The sequence below is a fragment of the Schistocerca gregaria genome, chromosome 3 (genome assembly GCF_023897955.1).
Source record: "Schistocerca gregaria isolate iqSchGreg1 chromosome 3, iqSchGreg1.2, whole genome shotgun sequence".
In the NCBI taxonomy this organism is placed as follows: Eukaryota; Metazoa; Arthropoda; class Insecta; order Orthoptera; family Acrididae; genus Schistocerca; species Schistocerca gregaria.
The window spans coordinates 286,030,631-286,051,275 of record NC_064922.1 but is presented as its reverse complement, the minus strand read 5'-3'; the positions used below and the strand labels follow the sequence as shown (position 1 = coordinate 286,051,275).

At 40.4% G+C, this 20,645-nt stretch overlaps 1 protein-coding gene across 1 annotated transcript in view; it reads right to left on the bottom strand.

The window, feature by feature from the left end:
- Nucleotides 1-20,645, bottom strand: part of LOC126355344 (cilia- and flagella-associated protein 61-like) — a 223,683-nt gene that overhangs the window by 22,029 nt on the left and 181,009 nt on the right. The window contains exon 11 of the mRNA XM_050005638.1: nt 16,948-17,052. Coding sequence (XP_049861595.1) covers nt 16,948-17,052 — 105 coding nt within the window. The remainder of the gene's footprint in view (nt 1-16,947; nt 17,053-20,645) is intronic.

Here is a 20,645-nt window from a genome sequence, read left to right as displayed (position 1 = left end):
GGATCTGAGGAAATTCTCTCTGGATTCCAGTGGCTATCTGATTTGGTGAAGGCTGCCGGTCTTGCTTACGAGATGAAGGCAGACCTCACCATCTGCAGCATTGTTGACAGAACCGACTGCGGACCTTTGGTGCAGAGCCGGGTGGAGGGTCTGAATCAGAGGCTCAGACGGTTTTGCAACCGTGTTGGCTGCAGATTCCTTGACTTACGCCATAGGGTGGTGGGGTTTCGGGTTCCGCTGAATAGGTCAGGAGTTCACTACACTCAGCTGGCGGCTACACGGGTAGCGGAGGCTGTGTGGCGTGGACTGGGCGGTTTTTTAGGTTAGAAGGCCTCGGGAAAGTACGGGGTGGGCTGCAGTGTCAAAGGGTGCATGGCAATTAAGGGACGTGCTTGGATCAAGGAACAGTCAGAATTATAGTTGTAAATTGTTGTAGTTGCGCTGGAAAAGTCCCTGAGCTTCAAGCGCTAATAGAAAGCACAGAAGCTGATATCGTTACAGGTACAGAAAGCTGGCTAAAGCCTGAAATAAGTTCTGCAGAAATTTTTATGAAATCTCAGACGATGTTCAGGAAAGATAGATTAGGCAGAATTGGTGGTGGAGTGTTTGTGTCTGTCAGTAGTGGTTTATCTTGTAGTGAAGTCGAAGTAGATACTCCGTGCGAATTGGTATGGGTGGAGGTTATACTTAACAGCCGAATTAAGTTAATAATTGGCTCCTTCTACCGACCCCCAGACTCCGATGATACAGTTGCGGAACAGTTCAGAGAAAGTTTGAGTCTCGTAACAAATAAATACCCCACTCATACGGTTATAGTTGGTGGGGACTCCAACCTAACCTCGGTATGTTGGCAAAAATACTTGTTCAAAACCGGTGGTAGGCAGAAAACGTCTTCCGAGATTGTCCTAAATGCTTTCTCCGAAAATTATTTAGAGCAGTTAGTCCACGAACCCACGTGAATTGTAAATGGGTGCGAAAACACATTTGACCTCTTATCCACAAACAATCCAGAGCTGATAGGGAGCATCATGACTGATACAGGGATTAGTGATCACAAGGTCATTGTAGCTAGGTTCAATACAGTTTCTTCCAAATCCATCAGAAACAAACGCAAAATAATTTTATTTAAAAAAGCGGATAAAGTGTCACTAGAAGCCTTCCTAAAAGACAATTTCCATTCCTTCCGAACTGACTATGCGAATGTAGACGAGATGTGGCTCAAATTCAAAGATATAGTAGCAACAGCAATTGAGATATTCATACCTCATAAATTGGTAAGAGATGGAACAGATCCTCCGTGGTACACAAAAAAGGTCCGAACGCTGTTGCAGAGGCAACGGAAAAAGCATGCGAAGTTCAGAAGAACGCGAAATCACGAAGATGGGCTAAAATTTACAGATGTGCGAAATTTGGCACGTACTTTGATGCGAGATGCCTTTAATAGGTTCCACAACGAAACATTGTCTCGAAATTTGGTAGAAAATCCAAAGAAATTCTGGTCGTATGTAAAGTACACAAGCGGCAAGACGCAGTCAATACCTTCGCTGCGCAGTGCCGATGGTACTGTTACTGACGACTGTGCCGCTAAAGCGGAGTTATTGAACGCAGTTTTCCGAAATTCCTTCACCAGGGAAGACGAATGGAATATTCCAGAATTTGAAACACGAACATCTGCTAGCATGAGTTTCTTAGAAGTAGATACTTTAGGGGTTGCGAAGCAACTCAAATCGCTTGATACGGGAAAGTCTTCAGGTCCAGATTGTATATCGATTAGGTTCCTTTCAGATTACGCTGATACTATAGTTCCCTACTTAGCACTCATATACAACCGCTCGCTCACCGATAGATCTGTACCTACAGATTGGAAAATTGCACAGGTCGCACCAGTGTTCAAGAAGGGTAGTAGGAGTAATCCATTTAACTACAGACCTATATCATTGACGTCGGTTTGCAGTAGGGTTTTGGAGCATATACTATATTCAAACATTATGAATCACCTTGAAGGGAACAATCTATAGACACGTAATCAGCATGGCTTCAGAAAACATCGCTCTTGTGCAACGCAGCTAGCTCTTTATTCGCACGAAGTAATGGCCGCTATCGACAGGGGATCTCAAGTTGATTCCGTATTTCTAGATTTCCGGAAAGCTTTTGACACCGTTCCTCACAAGCGACTTCTAATCAAGCTGCGGACCTATGGGGTATCGTCTCAGTTGTGCGACTGGATTCATGATTTCCTGTCAGGAAGGTCGCAGTTCGTAGTAATAGACGGCAAATCATCGAGTAAAACTAAAGTGATATCAGGTGTTCCCCAGGGAAGAGTCCTGGGACCTCTGCTGTTCCTGATCTATATAAATGACCTGGGTGACAATCTGAGCAGTTCTCTTAGATTGTTCGCAGATGATGTGTAATTTACCGTCTAGTAAGGTCATCCGAAGACCAGTATCAGTTGCAAAGCGATTTAGAAAAGATTGCTGTATGGTGTGTCACGTGGCAGTTGACGCTAAATAACGAAAAGTGTGAGATGATCCACATGAGTTCCAAAAGAAATCCGTTGGAATTCGATTACTCGATAAATAGTACAATTCTCAAGGCTGTCAATTCAACTAAGTACCTGGGTGTTAAAATTACGAACAACTTCAGTTGGAAGGACCATATAGATAATATTGTCGGGAAGGCGAGCCAAAGGTTGCGCTTCATTGGCAGGACACTTAGAAGATGCAACAAGTCCACTAAAGAGACAGCTTACACTACACTCGTTCGTCCTCTGTTAGAATATTGCTGCGCGGTGTGGGATCCTTACCAGGTGGGATTGACGGAGGACATCGAAAGGGTGCAAAAAAGGGCAGCTCGTTTTGTATTATCACGTTATAGGGGAGAGAGTGTGGCAGATATGATACACGAGTTGGGGTGGAAGTCATTACAGCAAAGACGTTTTTCGTCGCGGCGAGACCTTTTTACGAAATTTCAGTCACCAACTTTCTCTTCCGAATGCGAAAATATTTTGTTGAGCCCAACCTACATAGGTAGGAATGATCATCAAAATAAAATAAGAGAAATCAGAGCTCGAACAGAAAGGTTTAGGTGTTCGTTTTTCCCGCTTGCTGTTCGGGAATGGAATAGTAGAGAGATAGTATGATTGTGGTTTGATGAACCCTCTGCCAAGCACTTAAATGTGAATTGCAGAGTAGTCATGTAGATGTAGATGTAGAACATGGATATAGCTGTCATTTTCAATTGATAATCAATTTATTTGATAGTATTATGAGAAGGAAAGTTGCTATTCACCATGTAGCAGAGATGCTGAGTCACAAATAGGCAGAACAAAAAGATATTCACACTTAAAGGTTTTTGCCAATGGCCTTTGTCAACAATACACACACATATGCACAAACACACTCATGCAAACACATCTCAATCACATGAGTTGCGTTTGCGTGAGTGTGTGTGTGCGTATGTGTGTATATTGTTGACAAAGGCCATTGGCCGAAAGCTTTAAGTGTGAAAATGTTTTTGTTGTGCCTATCTACAACTCATCATCTCCACTATATGGTGAGTAAGAATTTTCCTCCTCATAATATTGTTACATTCCAGCCTGGATTTTCCATTGTTTAAATTTTATGTGTATATTTTACACATACAAGGAGGGCAACTTTGAACCTCTGTAGCTGGAAAATTTTCTAGTTTGTTCAAGGGTGAGATCTCAGGAATATATTGTCAAAATTTCTGCAATTTGCTGTGCATAGCCACCTCAGAAACCTTGGCTGGGTTTTGGTCCACTGGCAACAGTAAAGCATAGTAAAAAATCCCTTTTTCGGGGTTTTCTGAGGAACTGCCCATGAACTAATAGTGCCTCCATATGTTCTGTCAAGAACACTATAGACCACATCAAAAACAAAAAGAACCAACCAATCTGCATCATTTGTCTAAGCAGGAGGAAGTGTGTAATGTTCACACTTCGGCGCTGTACTCTAGGATAGTGATACTAAGACAATCCTTCTATTGGGTACACAAATAGCCCCTAGCACAAATGGTCCACAGCCCAAGGGCTATCCGAAACACATGACCCTAATTTTTTTATCACCAACAGAACCTGAGGTGTGAGCACTGGAAAATCCTGTTTTTATGTGTCTCATTTTGGAACATATTCATAAGCATGCTGTTGTATGTATACTGATGATGGGAAATTAGTTATCAGAAATAAAGTGAATGATGCCAACATGTGCAAGACACACAAGTTTGGCGAGAAACCATATAACTAAGACACACCAACTCCTTATGGTGTTTGGAAACTACATGGTTCTGTGCTGGAAAAAATTCCAATAATACAAAATGTGTCACTGATTTGTAAAATAGGCACATTTCTGACTTTAAATTCTGTGGATTTGATGTATCATATTTTTTAAGTGAAAGAGTATCAATGTTTTGTAAATGCAGAATTGTGTTTGCTTGTGATATAAGGTCATGTAGTTAAAATACGAAAGCAGATGTGAAGGGAGAATTAACAGTAAAGTGTAGAAACATAAGCATGTTGATTATAGGCACAAAAGATTCCACTAATTGTACTAAAAGAGAAGTCACAGAGACAGCCTGGTGGAGTAAATGTAATACAAGGTCATTAGTGATGCAGAGAAGTTTATCTCCACGAGAGACCAAAAGTAGTTTTTATCCTATTTTCTGTATGAGTGGTACTTTGGATGTGAATAATGTTTATGTTGGTATGTATGTTGGAGAGAGATAGTTTGATCACTATTTGAGGCTTTTGACTGCTTGGTGTTTGGAGACATACTTTAATGTGAATGGCGAATTAAAATTAACTGATTTTCTACTTTCAATGATTTTGTTGTAGGTTTAAGTTCACGTAGACCTGTTCTACATTAGAACAGGACTTATTGTGTGCAAAACAATATATAAGTAATGTGGAAACAGTGATAAACGAACTCAAACAAGAACAAAAAGTGGAAAATGAGTCTTTTCGAGGCCTAAGAAAAGTTGGCATGTCAAACAAAATGAAAAACATTTTGAACTGAAAACATTGAACAAATATGATCCACTACATGAAAATGAAGATAAAGTCATCAAGGGAAATAAGAAAAATGATTTCACATCTCAAAGAAGTACCTGGAAGAAGGGAGAAAATACTGAACATTCACAAAATCTTGTGCCAAGTGAGAAAAATAAGAAAGGTGACATTTACATATTTTCAGCTAGCCATGGAAAAGGCTTAGCAGGCATTATGACCACTATGCAAACTGAACTAAAAGTAACTGGTTTTACCCATCTGGGCACACCTCTAAATGAAGTTCTAAAGGACTGTGAAACAACAGTGACATATGGTTCCAAATGTGTTATTATTGGGGGAGGAAAAGATGTATGTAAGAATGAAAGTGTAAATTCAACCAGGCCTCTAAGAGATTCATTAGGAAAACGTATACATTCTGATGTATATGTCGTAAGCATTCCACACATGCATAACCTGACAGAAGCTTCATGTGTAAACAGAGAAATTGTCAACGCAAACAGAAAATTCAGGAAGGTATGTAGCTATTTCTCTAATGTTACATTTATTGAAGCAACAAGATCAGTGAGAGAACACTTCACAAAGCATGGCCTGCAGAGAAACAACTGTTGTTGTTGTGGTCTTCAGTCCTGAAACTGGTTTGATGCAGCTCTCCATGCTACTCTATCCTGTACAAGCTTCTTCATCTCCCAGTACCTACTGCAACCTACATCCTTCTGAATCTGCTTAGTGTAGTCATCTCTTGGTCTCCCTCTATGTTTTTACCCTCCACGCTGCCCTCCAATACTAAATTGGTGATCCCTTGATGCCTCAGAACATGTCCTACCAACCGATCCCTTCTTCTAGTCAAGTTGTGCCACAAACTTCTCTTCTCCCCAATCCGATTCAATACTTCCTCATTAGTTATGTGATCTACCCATCTAATCTTCAGCATTCTTCTGTAGCACCACATTTTGAAAGCTTCTATTCTCTTCTTGTCCAAACTATTTATCGTCCATGATTCACTTCCATACATGGCTACACTCCATACAAATACTTTCAGAAATGACTTCCTGACACTTAAATCTATACTCGGTGTTAACAAACTTCTCTTCTTCAGAAACGCTTTTCTTGCCATTGCCAGTCTACATTTTATATCCTCTCTACTTCGACCATCATCAGTTATTTTGCTCCTTTACTACTTTAATTATCTCACTTCCTAATCTAATTCCCTCAGCATCACCCGACTTAATTCGACTACATTCCATTATCCTCGTTTTGCTTTTGTTGATGGTCATCTTATATCCTCCTTTCAAGACACTATCCATTCCGTTCAACTGCTGTTCCAAGTCCTTTGCTGTCTCTGACAGAATTACGATGTCATCGGCGAACCTCAAAGTTTTTATTTCTTCTCCATGGATTTTAATACCTACTCCGAATTTTTCTTTTGTTTCCTTCACTGCTTGCTCAATATACAGATTGAATAACATCGGGGATAGACTACAATCCTGTCTCACTCCCTTCCCCACCACTGCTTCCCTTTCATGTCCTTCGACTCTTATAACTGCCATCTGGTTTCTGTACAAATTGTAAATAGCCTTTCGCTCCCTGTATTTTACCCCTGCCACCTGCAGAATTTTAAAGAGAGTATTCTAGTCAACATTGTCAAAAGCTTTCTCTAAGTCTACAAATGCTAGAAACGTAGGTTTGCCCTTCCTTAATCTAGCTTCTAAGATAAGTCGTAGGGTCAGTATTGCCTCACGTGTTCCAGTGTATCTACAGAATCCAAACTGATCTTCCCCGAGGTGGGCTTCTACTAGTTTTTCCATTCCTATGTAAAGAATTCGTGTTAGTATTTTGCAGCTGTGACTTATTAAACTGATAGTTCGGTAATTTTCACATCTGTCAGCACCTGCTTTCTTTGGGATTGGAATTATTATATTCTTCTTGAAGTCTGAGGGTATTTCGCCTGTCTCATACATCTTGCTCACCAGATGGTAGAGTTTTGTCAGGACTGGCTCTCCCAAGGCCGTCAGTAGTTCCAATGGAATGTTGTCTACTCCCGGGGCCTTGTTTCGACTCAGGTCTTTCAGTGCTCTGTCAAACTCTTCACGCAGTATCGTATCTCCCATTTCATCTTCATCTACATCCTCTTCCATTTCCATAATATTGTCCTCAAGTACATCGCCCTTGTATAGACCCTCTATATACTCCTTACACCTTTCTGCTTTCCCTTCTTTGGTTAGAACTGGGTTTCCATCTGAGATCTTGATATTCATACAAGTGGTCCTCTTATCTCCAAAGGTCTCTTTAATTTTCCTGTAGGCAGTATCTATCTTACCCCTAGTGAGATAAGCCTCTACATCCTTACATTTGTCCTCTAGCCATCCCTGCTTAGCCATTTTGCACTTCCTGTCGATGTCATTTTTGAGACGTTTGTATTCCTTTTTGCCTGCTTCATTTACTGCATTTTTATATTTTCTCCTTTCATCAATTAAATTCAATATTTCTTCTGTTACCCAAGGATTTCTACTAGCCCTCGTCTTTTTACCTACTTGATCCTCTGCTGCCTTCACTACTGCCCTCAAAGCTACCCATTCTTCTTCTATTGTATTTCTTTCCCCCATTCCTGTCAATTGCTCCCTTATGCTCTCCTTGAAACTCCGTACAACCTCTGGTTCTTTTAGTTTATCCAGGTCCCATCTCTTTAAATTCCCACCTTTTTGCAGTTTCTTCAGTTTTAATCTACAGGTCATAACCAACAGATTGTGGTCAGAGTCCACATCTGCCCCTGGAAATGTCTTACAATTTAAAACCTGGTTCCTAAATCTCTGTCTTACCATTATATAATCTATCTGATACCTTTTAGTATCTCCAGGGTTCTTCCATGTATACAGCCTTCTTTTATGGTTCTTGAACCAAGTGTTACCTACGATTAAGTTGTGCTCTGTGCAAAATTCTACCAGGCAGCTTCCTCTTTCATTTCTTTGCCCCAGTCCATATTCACCTACTACGTTTCCTTCTCTCCCTTTTCCTACTCTCGAATTCCAGTCACCCATGACTATTAAATTTTTGTCATCCTTCACTATCTGAATAATTTCTTTTATTTGATCATACATTTTTTCAATTTCTTCGTCATCTGCAGAGCTAGTTGGCATATAAACTTGTACTACTGTAGTAGGTGTGGGCTTCATATCTATCTTGGCCACAATAATGCCTTCACTATGTTGTTTGTAGTAGCTTACCCGCATTCCTATTTTCCAATTCATTATTGAACCTACTCCTGCATTACCAGTATTTGATTTTGTGTTTATAACCCTGTAGTCACGTGACCAGAAGTCTTGTTCCTCCTGCCACCGAACTTCACTAATTCCCACTATATCTAACTTTAACCTATCCATTTCCCTTTTTAAATTTTCTAACCTACCTGCCCGATTAAGGGATCTGACATTCCACGCTCCGACCCATAGAACGCCAGTTTTCTTTCTCCTGATAACGACATCCTCTTGAGTAGTCCTCGCCAGGAGATCCAAATGGGGGACTATTTTACCTCCGGAATATTTTACCCAAGAGGATGCCATCATCATTTAATCATACAGTAAAGCTGCATGCCCTCGGGAAAAATTACGGCTGTAGTTTCCCCTTGCTTTCAGCCGTTCGCAGTACCAGCACAGCAAGGCTGTTTTGGTTATTATTACAAGGCCAGATCAGTCAATCATCCAGACTGTTGCCCCTGCAACTACTGAAAAGGCTGCTGCCCTTCTTCAGGAACCACACGTTTGTCTGGCCTCTCAACAGATACCCTTCCGTTGTAGTTGCACCTACGGCTATCTGTATCACTGAGGCACGCAAGCCTCTCCACCAGCGGCAAGGTCCATGGTTCATGGGGGGGGGGGGGGGGGGGGCGAATCAACTATGGTAAACAAATTCTGTGCAAAGAAATATTAGAAAAAATTAGCAGGACACAAGAACAGGTACATAGACCTATACCACTGTCAGTGAGTGAAGAAATAGAAGATACAATACTGCATACAGTATCAGACTCATAACAACCACAAGATGAAAGAACAGAAGAGGAAACTATACTATGCCCTGAAAAGGAGGGAAAAGTAGTGTCATCACCAGCGGAAAAAGAAACAGTGTCATCACTAGCAGAAGGAGTAGTGTCATCACGTGCGGAAGAAGCTGTGTTGCTACCTGCAGAAGAAGAATCTGTGAAAGTCAAAACATCAACACAGGTATTAATAATATAAGAAGCTTGCAGCAGAATGTACAGTATGCATCCAGTAAATTAGAACAGATAGAAGTACTAGTAACTGCAGAGTTACCACATATATTTATTATGTCAGAACATGGGCTGAAAGGAAAAGAAATCAATGTTTACAACATACAGGAATATAAAAGAGTTACAAATTTCCACACATCTGAACATAAGGGCGGAGGGGTGACAGTCTATGTACACAGTAAAATAGAGGGTACCATTCCATGGTCAGTAGATAACTGTACAGAAATGCTGTTTCAAGCTGCAGCGATAGAGACAACATATTATGAGGAGAAGAGATCACCAAACAGTCAGATAAATGGATTTCTAAATCAGTTATAGGTACTGTTGGATAAGGCTAGCAGGGAATTCTCCTATATAATTGTAGCTGGTGATCTAAACATTAACACACTAAAGGACAATTGTTGTGCAAAGAGTTTTCAAGTCTGATTAAAACTTATGGACTTTATTTAGCAATAGGCAGTCCCAAGAGCTACTGTAAAAATATAGAAACATTAATAGATCACGTGATCACTAATGTACAACAGAGCAGGCAAACTGAAAAGGTCATAAACACAACCATTGCAGACCACTAGGGGGTAGTACACTCATGCTCATAAATTAAGGATAATTGCAGAATGTGGTGCCTCACAATGGGGCACTACACAAAACTGGCACTAATAGCATAGACACATAGGAAACACACACAACACAGATCTGTAAGTCCACGGTATTGGTGATAAGTTGAGAAAACCATCCCGAAACACATGTGCTACAAAACGCCACTGTTTCCTGCACATGTACCCCAACATCAATATGGGGTATGATCACCATGCACACATACACAGGCTACACAATGGGTTGGCATACTCTGGATCAGGTGGTCGAGCAGCTGCTGCGGTATAGCCTCCCATTCTTGCACCAGTGCCTGTCGTAGCTCCTCAAGTGACCTAGGGGTTTGAAGACATGCAGTGATACATCGACCTAGAGCATCTCATACATGCTCAATGGAGTTTAGGTGTGGAGAACATGCAGGCCACTCCATTCACCTGATATATTCTGTTCAAAGTTACTCCTCCATGATGGCAGCTCAGTAGGGCTGTGCATTATCATCCATCAGGAGGAAGGTGGGTGCAACTGCACCCTGAAAAGGCAGACATACTGGGGCAAAATGATGTCCCAATACACCTGACCTGTTACAGTTCCTCTGTCAAAGATGTGCAGGGGTGTGCATGTGCCAATCATATTCCAACCCCACACCATCAAACCATGACCTCCATACAGGTCCCTTTCAAGGACATTAAGGAGCTGGTATCTGGTTTCTGGTTCATGCCGGATGAAAACCTGGCAAGAATCACTGTTCGGACTATACCTGGACTCGTCCATGAACATAACGTGGGACCACTGTTCCAATGACCATATACTATGTTCTTGACACCAGGCTTTACAGGCTCTTCTGTGACCAGGGGTCAGTGGAATGCACCTTGCAGGTCTCCGGGTGAATAAACCATGTCTGTTCAGTCATCTGTAGACTGTGTGTCTGGAGACAACTGTTCCAGTGGCTGTGGTAAGGTCCCGTGCAAGGCTACCTGCAGTACTCCGTGGCCATCTGTGGGCACTGATGGTGAAATATCGGTCTTCTTGTGGTGTTGTGCACTGTGGACATCCCATACTGTAGCGTGTGGACATGTTTCCTGTCTGCTGGAATCATTGCCATAATCTTGAGATCACACTTTGTGACACATGGAGGGCTTATGCTGCGACCTACTGTGTTTGACTAGCTTCCAGTCAACCTAGTATTCTACCCCTCACAACGTCATCAATATGTATTCTTTGAGCCATTTACCGAGCGAGGTGGCGCAGTGGTTAGCACACTGGACTCGCATTCGGGAGGACGACAGTTCAATCCCGTCTCTGGCCATCCTGATTTAGGTTTTCCGTGATTTCCCTAAATTGCTTCAGGCAAATGCCGGGATGGTTCCTTTGAAAGGGCACGGCCGATTTCCTTCCCCATCCTTTCCTCACCCGAGCTTGCGCTCCGTCTCTAATGACCTCGTTATTGACGGGGCGTTAAACACTAATCTCCTCCTCCTCATTTTTGAGCCATTTTCAACACAAACGTCTGAAAACGTCTGCATACTTACTCGCTGCACCATACTCTGACATGCACCAACACACCTCTATGTATATGGACTGCTGCCAGCGCCACCGTGCAATGACCATAGGTCATATGCACCGTATGGTCATACCCGGAGGTGATTTAAACCCGCAAACCACTCACCAGATTGTTGTTTCACCAAGTATCAGCATTATCCTTAACTTATGAGCATGAGTGTAGTTGAATTAGCAGGCAACATAGGAATTCCAGAAATGGTTACAATGGCTACTGGAAATCGAAGACGGTAGTGAAGTATACTTAACAGAAAACCTAGATAAAGGATGGGAATCATTCTGTGAAACATTAGGCCATTACATAGATGTTGCATGCCCATTAGTATGTAGAGAAATAAATAAGAAGAAGAATAAAAATTGGGTCACAGTAGAGGTAAAAAGGGAGAGGGCAGAGGTGAAAAGCCTGTAAGATAAGTGTCAGTTAAGGCCAACCCAAGAAAATAGGGATGCATATAGGGAAAAGAAGAAAACATACACCAAACTGATAAAAGAGACTACATCGACATATTATGAAAAGAAGATAGCAACCTCAACAAATATCACTAAGACCATATGGTCTCTCATAAATGAAATGAGGAAAGGTGTAGGTGAGGAAAACACTGATAACATAACACTTGAGGTAAATGGGAGGGAACTGAGGGATGCACAAAATGTCAGCAATACTTTAAACAAACATTTTATTGAAGTTGTGGACAAATTGATAACTCAAAATAATATTTCCAAAATAAACACAATAAAAATTCTATGTGAGACAAAATGCTTATTCCTGACCCCAACTAATGAATCAGAAACAAATTTGGGGAATACATTTATCTAGGTAAAATATTTAAGTGATTAACATTGCAAGATCACAGATTAATATAAGCATTAGTAAGCCATTGCAAATGTGAAATGCTGGTACATTAATAACTGGAGTAACCACCAGAACGCTGAATGCAAGCATGCAAACGTGCATGCATTGTGTTGTACCAGTGCCAGATGTCAGTCTGTGGGATGGAGTTCCATGCCTGTTGCACTTGGTCTGTTAGTACAGGGATAGTTAATGCTGTTTGTGGGTGACACTGGAGTTGTTATCCACTGATATCACATATGTGCTTAATTAGGGACGGATCTGGTGATCCACCAGGCAAAGGCAACATGTTGACACTTCGTAGAGTCTGTTGGGCTACAACAGCGGTATGTAGGCGAGCGTTATCCTTTTGGAAAACACCACTTAGAATGCTGGTCACAAGTGGCATGACAAAAGGTTGAATCATCAGACTGACATAAAGATTTGCAGTCATGTTGCAATTGGAAACCACAAGAGTGCTCCAGCTGTCATATAAAATTGTACCATAGACCATAACTCCAGGTTCTAGGTGTAGGTCCAGTGTGTCTAGCTTGCAGGCGGATTTGTATTAGGTCATTAACTGGCCTCCCTTTAATCAGCACAATGCCATCACTGGCACAGAGGCAGAACCAACTTTCATCAGAAAACAGAAAAAGACATCCACCCTGCCCTCCAATGAGCTCTCACTTGAAGCGACTGAAATCACAAATGGGGGTGATTTGCAGCCAGTGGAATACACACTACAGGGCATCTGGCTCATAACTGCCATTGAAATAACCAGTTTGTAACATTCATTGTGTCACTGTGGTGCCAGCTGCTGCTTAGATTGCTGCTGCAGATACATTCTGATGTGCCAGAGCCATAGGCCAAACATAATGGTCTTCCCTCTCGGTAGTGCCACATGCCACCCAGATCCCAGTCTTCTTGCGACCACAAATTCTAATGACTACTGCTACCAGCAATTGTGTACAGTGGCTCTGTTGCTGCCAAGTCTTTCTGCAAATCCACAGGAGGAACATCCAGCTTTTCATAGCCCTATTACACAACCTTGTTCAATCTCAGTGAGGTGTCGATAATGGTTCCTTTGCTTCCTTAAAGGCATTCTTGACTAACATCAACTCACCATGTCCACTCTCTAAGATAACTAACACTCATTGCCATTACAGCTTGTATTAAAAGCAAACCTAATTTGTAACCTCACAGCAGCACTACTAGTGCCTTTCTTATGCAACCAGTGTGAAATGTGAGTAGTCATCATCTTTCAACTGTAGAAACGCACCTACCAAATTTCATTTGTGTCACACAACTCCTTTTTGGTGTTGCAATTTTCCCCATCAGTGCAATTTGTTCCATTACAAACTTATAGGTGCAAAGAATTTTTCTATTGCTATGTATAACTAAAGTCAATGGCCCTGCCACAGTGGTAAGACGGGTTCCCGTCAGATCACCGAAGTTTAATACCATTCGACTTGGCTGGCACATGGATGGGTCAACATCCAGGTCTGCCAAGTGCTGTTGGCAAGTGGGGTGCACTCAGTCCTTGTGGGGCCAATTGAGGAGCTACTTAATAGAGAAGTAGCAACACTGGTCATGAAAATGGACCACGGCCAGGAGAGTGGTGTGCTGACCACATGCCCCTCTGTATCTGCATCTGGTGACACCCAAGAGCTGTGTAAGACTGGTTGGTTTTGTTGGGCATTCAGCGTCTGTTTGGATGGTGTTTGTTTGTATGTGTAACTAAGGGAGCATTCACCAGTAATGATGAAGCCAGATTATGCATGTCTACACAGGTACTGTTTTACTTGGAGAGTAATGAGTATTGATGAACTGTAACTATGTATTATGCCATCAGTAATTCTGTTGCCATCTTTGCTATTCATTCTTTTCTATCTTACGTCAGTGTCTATTAATTTTATTGTCAATATGATTAAATATAGTATTATTTCAAGATAATTAAGAAAGTTAATTACTTTGTCTAAGAAGTGAACAATTAAAAAAAAATGTAAACACTGTTTTTCTATGGCTTAATGAAGTACAGTGACTGTATAAAGACAGAACTTACTTATGTTGTAAATTATCTTGGCTGATTGGATATACCGTGATTCTCTTTTAAGTAACATACAATGTATGTAATTAATGACTAATTAAGAATGCTTCTGGCAGTTGATGGTATACAGTGACATAGGGGATAGTGACAATTTACATACGTCACACTCTGCTTCATCATGATCGGATACAAGAATCAGTAATTTTAAAAGTACACTGTGATTATCTGACTAAGAGTATTTGAAAATGTCTAATTCTGAAGTGTCACTGGTGGTGATAAACACCCTCAAAGAACAGGACTTCCAGAAAACATTTGACCGGTGGCAGAAGTGCTGGGACTGGTGTGTATGTTCTGGGGGAACTACTTTGAGGGTGATGGTGACCATTAGTCCAAAGGTAAGTTTTTCAACAGATAGCAGCAGCACCAGTTCCAAAAATTTTGGATAGCACATCATATATCTTTTTTTCCAAGGGCTCTTGCTACAGAAATACTAGAAGTGAATCTAAGGCTTTCTTGATTCCTATGAATCCCAGGGAAAGTGGTAATTCACACTCATTGTTCTATCAAACTATAGAAAATCCAGGATGGAATGTAAGTGTGTGTGGTCTATTGTTGACGAAGGCCTTAATTGCCGAAAGCTTTAATTGTGAGAGTCTTTCTGTTGTGCCTATCTGCAACTCAGCATCTCCGCTATATGGTGAGTAGCAACTTTCCTTTTCATAATTGTTACACTCATTGTTCTGTTATACAATTTCATACATGACTTGGAAATGGTGCATTCTGCTAGATATACTCTGAAGTGTTTAGTAACTGCGTATAATAATTATGTGTTATTTATGATTGTTCAAAGCAGAGATCTGTCTGAAAAATATGTAAAGACTTATTATAGGATAAGTGAACATTTCAGAGACTTTGGCACATTCAACCACAATATTTGGATTGGCAGCAGTCAAACAAGGTGGTCGATGACCTGGGGAGTTTTAGCAGCAGCAGTGATCACTTTGACACATCAACAACCGAGCAGACAGGCAATACTTCTAAGAAGAACAATGACCAGCACAGTTTGCACATCAGCGGTCAATGCTCCAGGAACTGTCAGCATACTGAACTCACATGTGTGATGTATCTGGCGATGTGCAGGAGAATGACTGGGTAATGACCTACCACACGACCATGTCAAGATTGTTCACATTTCTGCCCAACATGAGCAGCATAGATCAATGATCACCACCCTAGAAAGTTTGCAACTGGTAAAAATGCTGAATAAATACCTCCAACAAAGGGGCATGAGAGGTCCTCTGAGAAGAGAAAGGAAGGGGAGAAAGCCTGGACAGATGGACCGATGGTTAGACAGCGAACATCATACTTCACTAAGGCTTAGCCGCTACACTGCTCAAGAGAAGATGTCAGTATTGCACCAATAGGTCAACATAGAAGACGCTGTATTAGATGTTACTGGAAACAAGTTCATGTGGTACTTACCCAGGTGGCTGGTGAGGACAAAAGGACTCCAGCCTCATCAAATGGGTCACCTGTGAACCTAGAGGTTGATGAACTCCACCAGAAGATGCTGAACCTGAGGGTCACTGGTTCGATTCTGGGACAGAGCACTCCATGTTGCACCACAGCTGCTTGTTAATAATGCAGTGCACAAATTCACAAAGAGAAGACGGCACCACCACCATTGCAGAGGGTCACAGGAACAGTACTGAATGGAAGAATATGGAACCTGGTGCTCCACTGCAACATGAGCCATTGCCGTATCAGTGGTCCATGGAATCTGCACGCTATGCCCCATGCTGCTCTGCTGCCATGAGGAAATTAGTGAATTAAAATGCATTGTATTACTCTGCTTGTTTAAAGCTTGTACTATCAGTACATGACTGATAGTGGAACCACCAACGTTTCACTCACACCTCACCCACTGAGCCATGAAAAGTGCCCACTTCAGCACCCATGAAGTGTCGCTTTCCCTCCTGCCATCCCTAACAAAATAACTACCTTTACTCCCCCCTGTCACTAACGCTCAGTATCTGACATCACTAAACCCAGACCTGCTACAATACTTCTAAAGCCAGCTTGTTCTTTTCATTGATATAAACATCCTACATGAGTGTTTCTTTCTTTAGTAGGTAATGCAGTAATACTTCTAAAGCCAGCTTGTTCTTTTCATTGATTAAAAAAACTACATGAGTGTTTCTTTCTTTGGTAGGTAATGTGGTAATGAATGTGAATGATTCTGAAATCCTATAACACAAAATTCATGAGCATTACCCAAGGCTTTTAGAATACAATTCATTAGGTTTCCCACAACTGGGGCTTTGGAATTCATGCTGCCTGCTGTGAAAAAGTTTGTTTAGTTCCAGGTGAGTACAGTGTTTCTTTTCATAATATTATCACTCCACCCATGATAGAATGTCTTTCCCATGGATGTGTGAAATACATGCAATGGAATTTATTTCATATGACTAACTATCTTTGAACATCAATCACATGTTTTTTTTAGAAAATCATTAATTGTAGTCAAAAAAATTTAATAACCCATCTGCTACAGAGATTTCATTTCTTGCATTAATCTATTCTCAATAGTACATAAACTAACTAATAAACATCCAACCACTATTTTTTATATTACTTACATTTTGAGAATAACACGTTATCTTCCTCACTATATCACACCGATCAAAATGGATCCTGAAATATCCCTGTGGTTTCGTACAACTGCCTGTGATGAATATGGTATCCTGCAAACAGAAGAACAAAAGCTATGAAATACATAAAAAGTAATAGCTGCCTCAAAACTAAATATGGTAGTAGTATGATCTCAAAAGCGACTACATCCTTTCCCAAGGAACCATCCCAACATTTGCCTTAAGTGATTTACAGAAACCACAGAAAACCTAAATCAGGATGACCAGACAAAATTTTGAGTTGCCATCTTCATGAAAGCATGTCCAATGTCTTATTCACTGCACCACCTTGCTCAGTTGAAGGGGTTTCAGATGGGAGTCTTAATTCCATACAGCATATTTGGGCACAAAATAAGTGAGCTGCACTTTTTTAAACTGTGCTTTATCACATCACATCACTCCATGTTAATAATTAAAGCTTTTTCTTCCATTCATTCACTAGTGGACCATTTTTATAAGAGTTATCAATGCTTATATCTCCTGGTGTTTCTGTTACACAATCTGCCTCTTTGAGTTACTTATTCTGCAGACACCCAACATTAGAATTGATTACTCAGCAGCTGTAAAGGTCACACTAATACTTACTTTGCTATTCCATCTACAACCCACCTGTAAACATCATACATCTCCACAGATAGGTCATATATTACTGGACTTGTGCCTTGAGCAGAAAATGCTGTAGATGAAATTATATGAGGAAAGTTCAGCTTTCTTAAGACTGAAGCTGAAAATTAAACATTTATTTATTTGTTTTTTATCCATAATGGATGTAATTGAACTCTGTGAGACTAATAACTGCTACCAGTCACAATAAACTGATGACTGGTGTGACTGATAGTGACTTTTATTCTACCCAAGTTATGTATTCGAACACATGAATTGAAATATCATTCTCATTACTAAACCTAAGATACAAATTTTAGTTAAAAGTTTTGTTGCTTAACTTTGATAATTACTTCAGTCAAAGATCTTTGTCTCTACATATTTAATATTCCTTACATGTTATTAGATAAGATTATCTGTCTTCCACAAAAAATACTGTTTTTAATTACCCACTTAAGTCCTTTGTTCTCAGACATAAAATACAATCATTTAAAAAAGTTTCTCTTTTAGAAGCAGTTATTTTTTATTGTCTCTGCCTTCTTCATTGCCCATTGTTGATTAATCTTTAAACTGTTCGCTATACTCTGTTTCATCGTGACATTCACAGAGTGCATATCCTTCATCTGGTAGTAATGTTTTACACTGCAGACATCTTGACATAGAGAAAAGCAGAGAAAAAGAAAACAACTTTTGAATCTTAATTGGGCCTTAGCATACTAAGTCACAAGACTGTCCAGCTCCAACAAAGATCAAATCCCAAATGTCCTGCACCCACACAACACAATAGCGAAGACCATGCTACTCAACTCCCCACTATCCTCAAAAACTGCAAATCAGCATTAAGTGGTGATCCCAAAATTCCCCCACACTATCTCAGAACATCATTCATGCCAATAGCGACCATTCCCTCCAATTTTGAGCAGGGCTTTATAACGTCAACTGGCCTCAGTTTAAGTTGACCAATCATGCCTCTGCTATTTGGCTTGGGGAACTGATCTTGCCGTTTGACCACCTACAAAAACAACGTGCCTAGACCACTGGCCATTTGGCATCAGAAAGTCATGCCAAGCAGGGCACGGTTCACGAGTATTCTGAGAATCATGAGGAAAATGCTGTTAGACAGTGCCAGTCTTCATTCTAGACATGCCAGAATGGTAAACATATTAACTGCAGTGACACTCTGATGGCTTGCATGTCGTTTCGACTTGCCTACAATAAGCAAAACTTGACCGAGGTCGGTCATCCAACCAGTTGCTCAAGCCCATTGGTGTACAACCCTATCAGTATTCACAGAAGTGCAGCCCCTACACAGGGTTTGTCGACCTGAACCAATTCAAGCAGCCCACTGAAACAATCTTCTAAAAATGAACTGTAGAATGTGCTGTCATAACATACCCCCTATGCTCTCCACAAACCCCTTCCAATCATTCTATATTGTAACTGGTCACCACAGTGGGTAATATTTTGCCATTTGGGCTAGCAATGATAGAACTGTGAGTAATTTTTTTGAAGAACTGCAATCATCATCATTTAGGCAATATTTTTGTTGATCGATACTATTTTTGGGTGACACTATCAAATTGAAGTGTACTTTTATGCACTGTTTTAATTTAATCTTATTTGTAATAATGTTTATCACAGCTGAATTTTACTTATGGCAGTGGCATAGCGTTCTAATGTTGGAAATGACTGTTGAATGCTGGGAATTATGTGCTGCTGGTGTTAGTCAGTCGGGTGATAGTATGCAATATCCAGTGACATTTGCTGGTTTGTTTTGGCAGAATACACAAATATGAAGCCCAGTGTGATTACTTGTGCTGATCTTGTTATCATGAACTTTAAGGCGCAATTACTCCTTTCCATATTTTTCAGTTTTTTGTGATTATGGAAGTGACTGCTATAAAGTGGACTGATTCAAGTGATTTAGTTCTGCACAGAGATGTTGTCTGTTGGTGTATGTCTCATGGATTAATTGCAGAGACACAAAAATGTATAAAATGTGATGGTGAAAAGGCAATGGAATCAAACTGCATAAGCACACTAAGTGGATCAATGTTTTTAAATTAAATCATGGGAGAAGGTAGGCAGATTAATGTTCATTCATAATAGAGTTGTACATTCAATAATTTAAAAAAAAATCATTGATCCATCTACCTTCTCCCATGATTTAATCAAAAAACATAGATCCACATATCTCCTCCCATGATTTAATTAAAAAAAAAACATTGATCCGCTTAATCAATGTGCTCATGCAGATTGACTGCATAACAATACAGAGCTGAGAAATATTTTGTTGCTTTCCCAAAAATAAGATATTAGCACAGTTTAAATAGCTTCAGCTCAAACACAGAGCAATTAAATTTATAATCTTCATTTACAGTAATGTTTGACCCTTTCCTTTGAAAGTATTGCTTAGAAATATGTCTCATATGCCTGCTGCTCTCTCATTGGCTGCATAGTACAAACAACCGACACACATTCTTTTGCTTCCAGTATTCAATAGTCATTACCAGCATTAGCATGCTATACCACTTCCATAAGTAAAATTTTACCTTTATCACTCTGCTGGCTTGTGTAATATTGAAATATTGGAACCCCAGAGTTCTACCAGTCTTCAAATAAAAACTCCAGTGCTAACATCAGTCGGCTATACAGAGGTAATTAGGCTATTATAGTAGTACATACATATTTTAAGTTACTGTAATGCTAGTGGGTGAATCAAAATTGGTTTTTCTCTTTTTTCTTGTTAGAAAGTTATTCACAGTTCAAAACTATCATAACAGCACACAGCACAAAAGCAATAAATGGCAGTGCTTACATTAAATTAAACTACAAGTAACAGCTGGACTGATCAGCAAAACGACAACAATGGTCAAATAAGGCCAGCAGTGTATGGTAGTTGGTCCTGGCTAGAGTAGGGATGGGTGATAGCCAATAGTGCTCTCAATATATCAATGATTTAAATCTATAGGTGCTTCTTTTGAGGATCAACAGAGCACATCCCTTTTATGCCATATAACTGCACAGTAACTAGGTCACGTGCA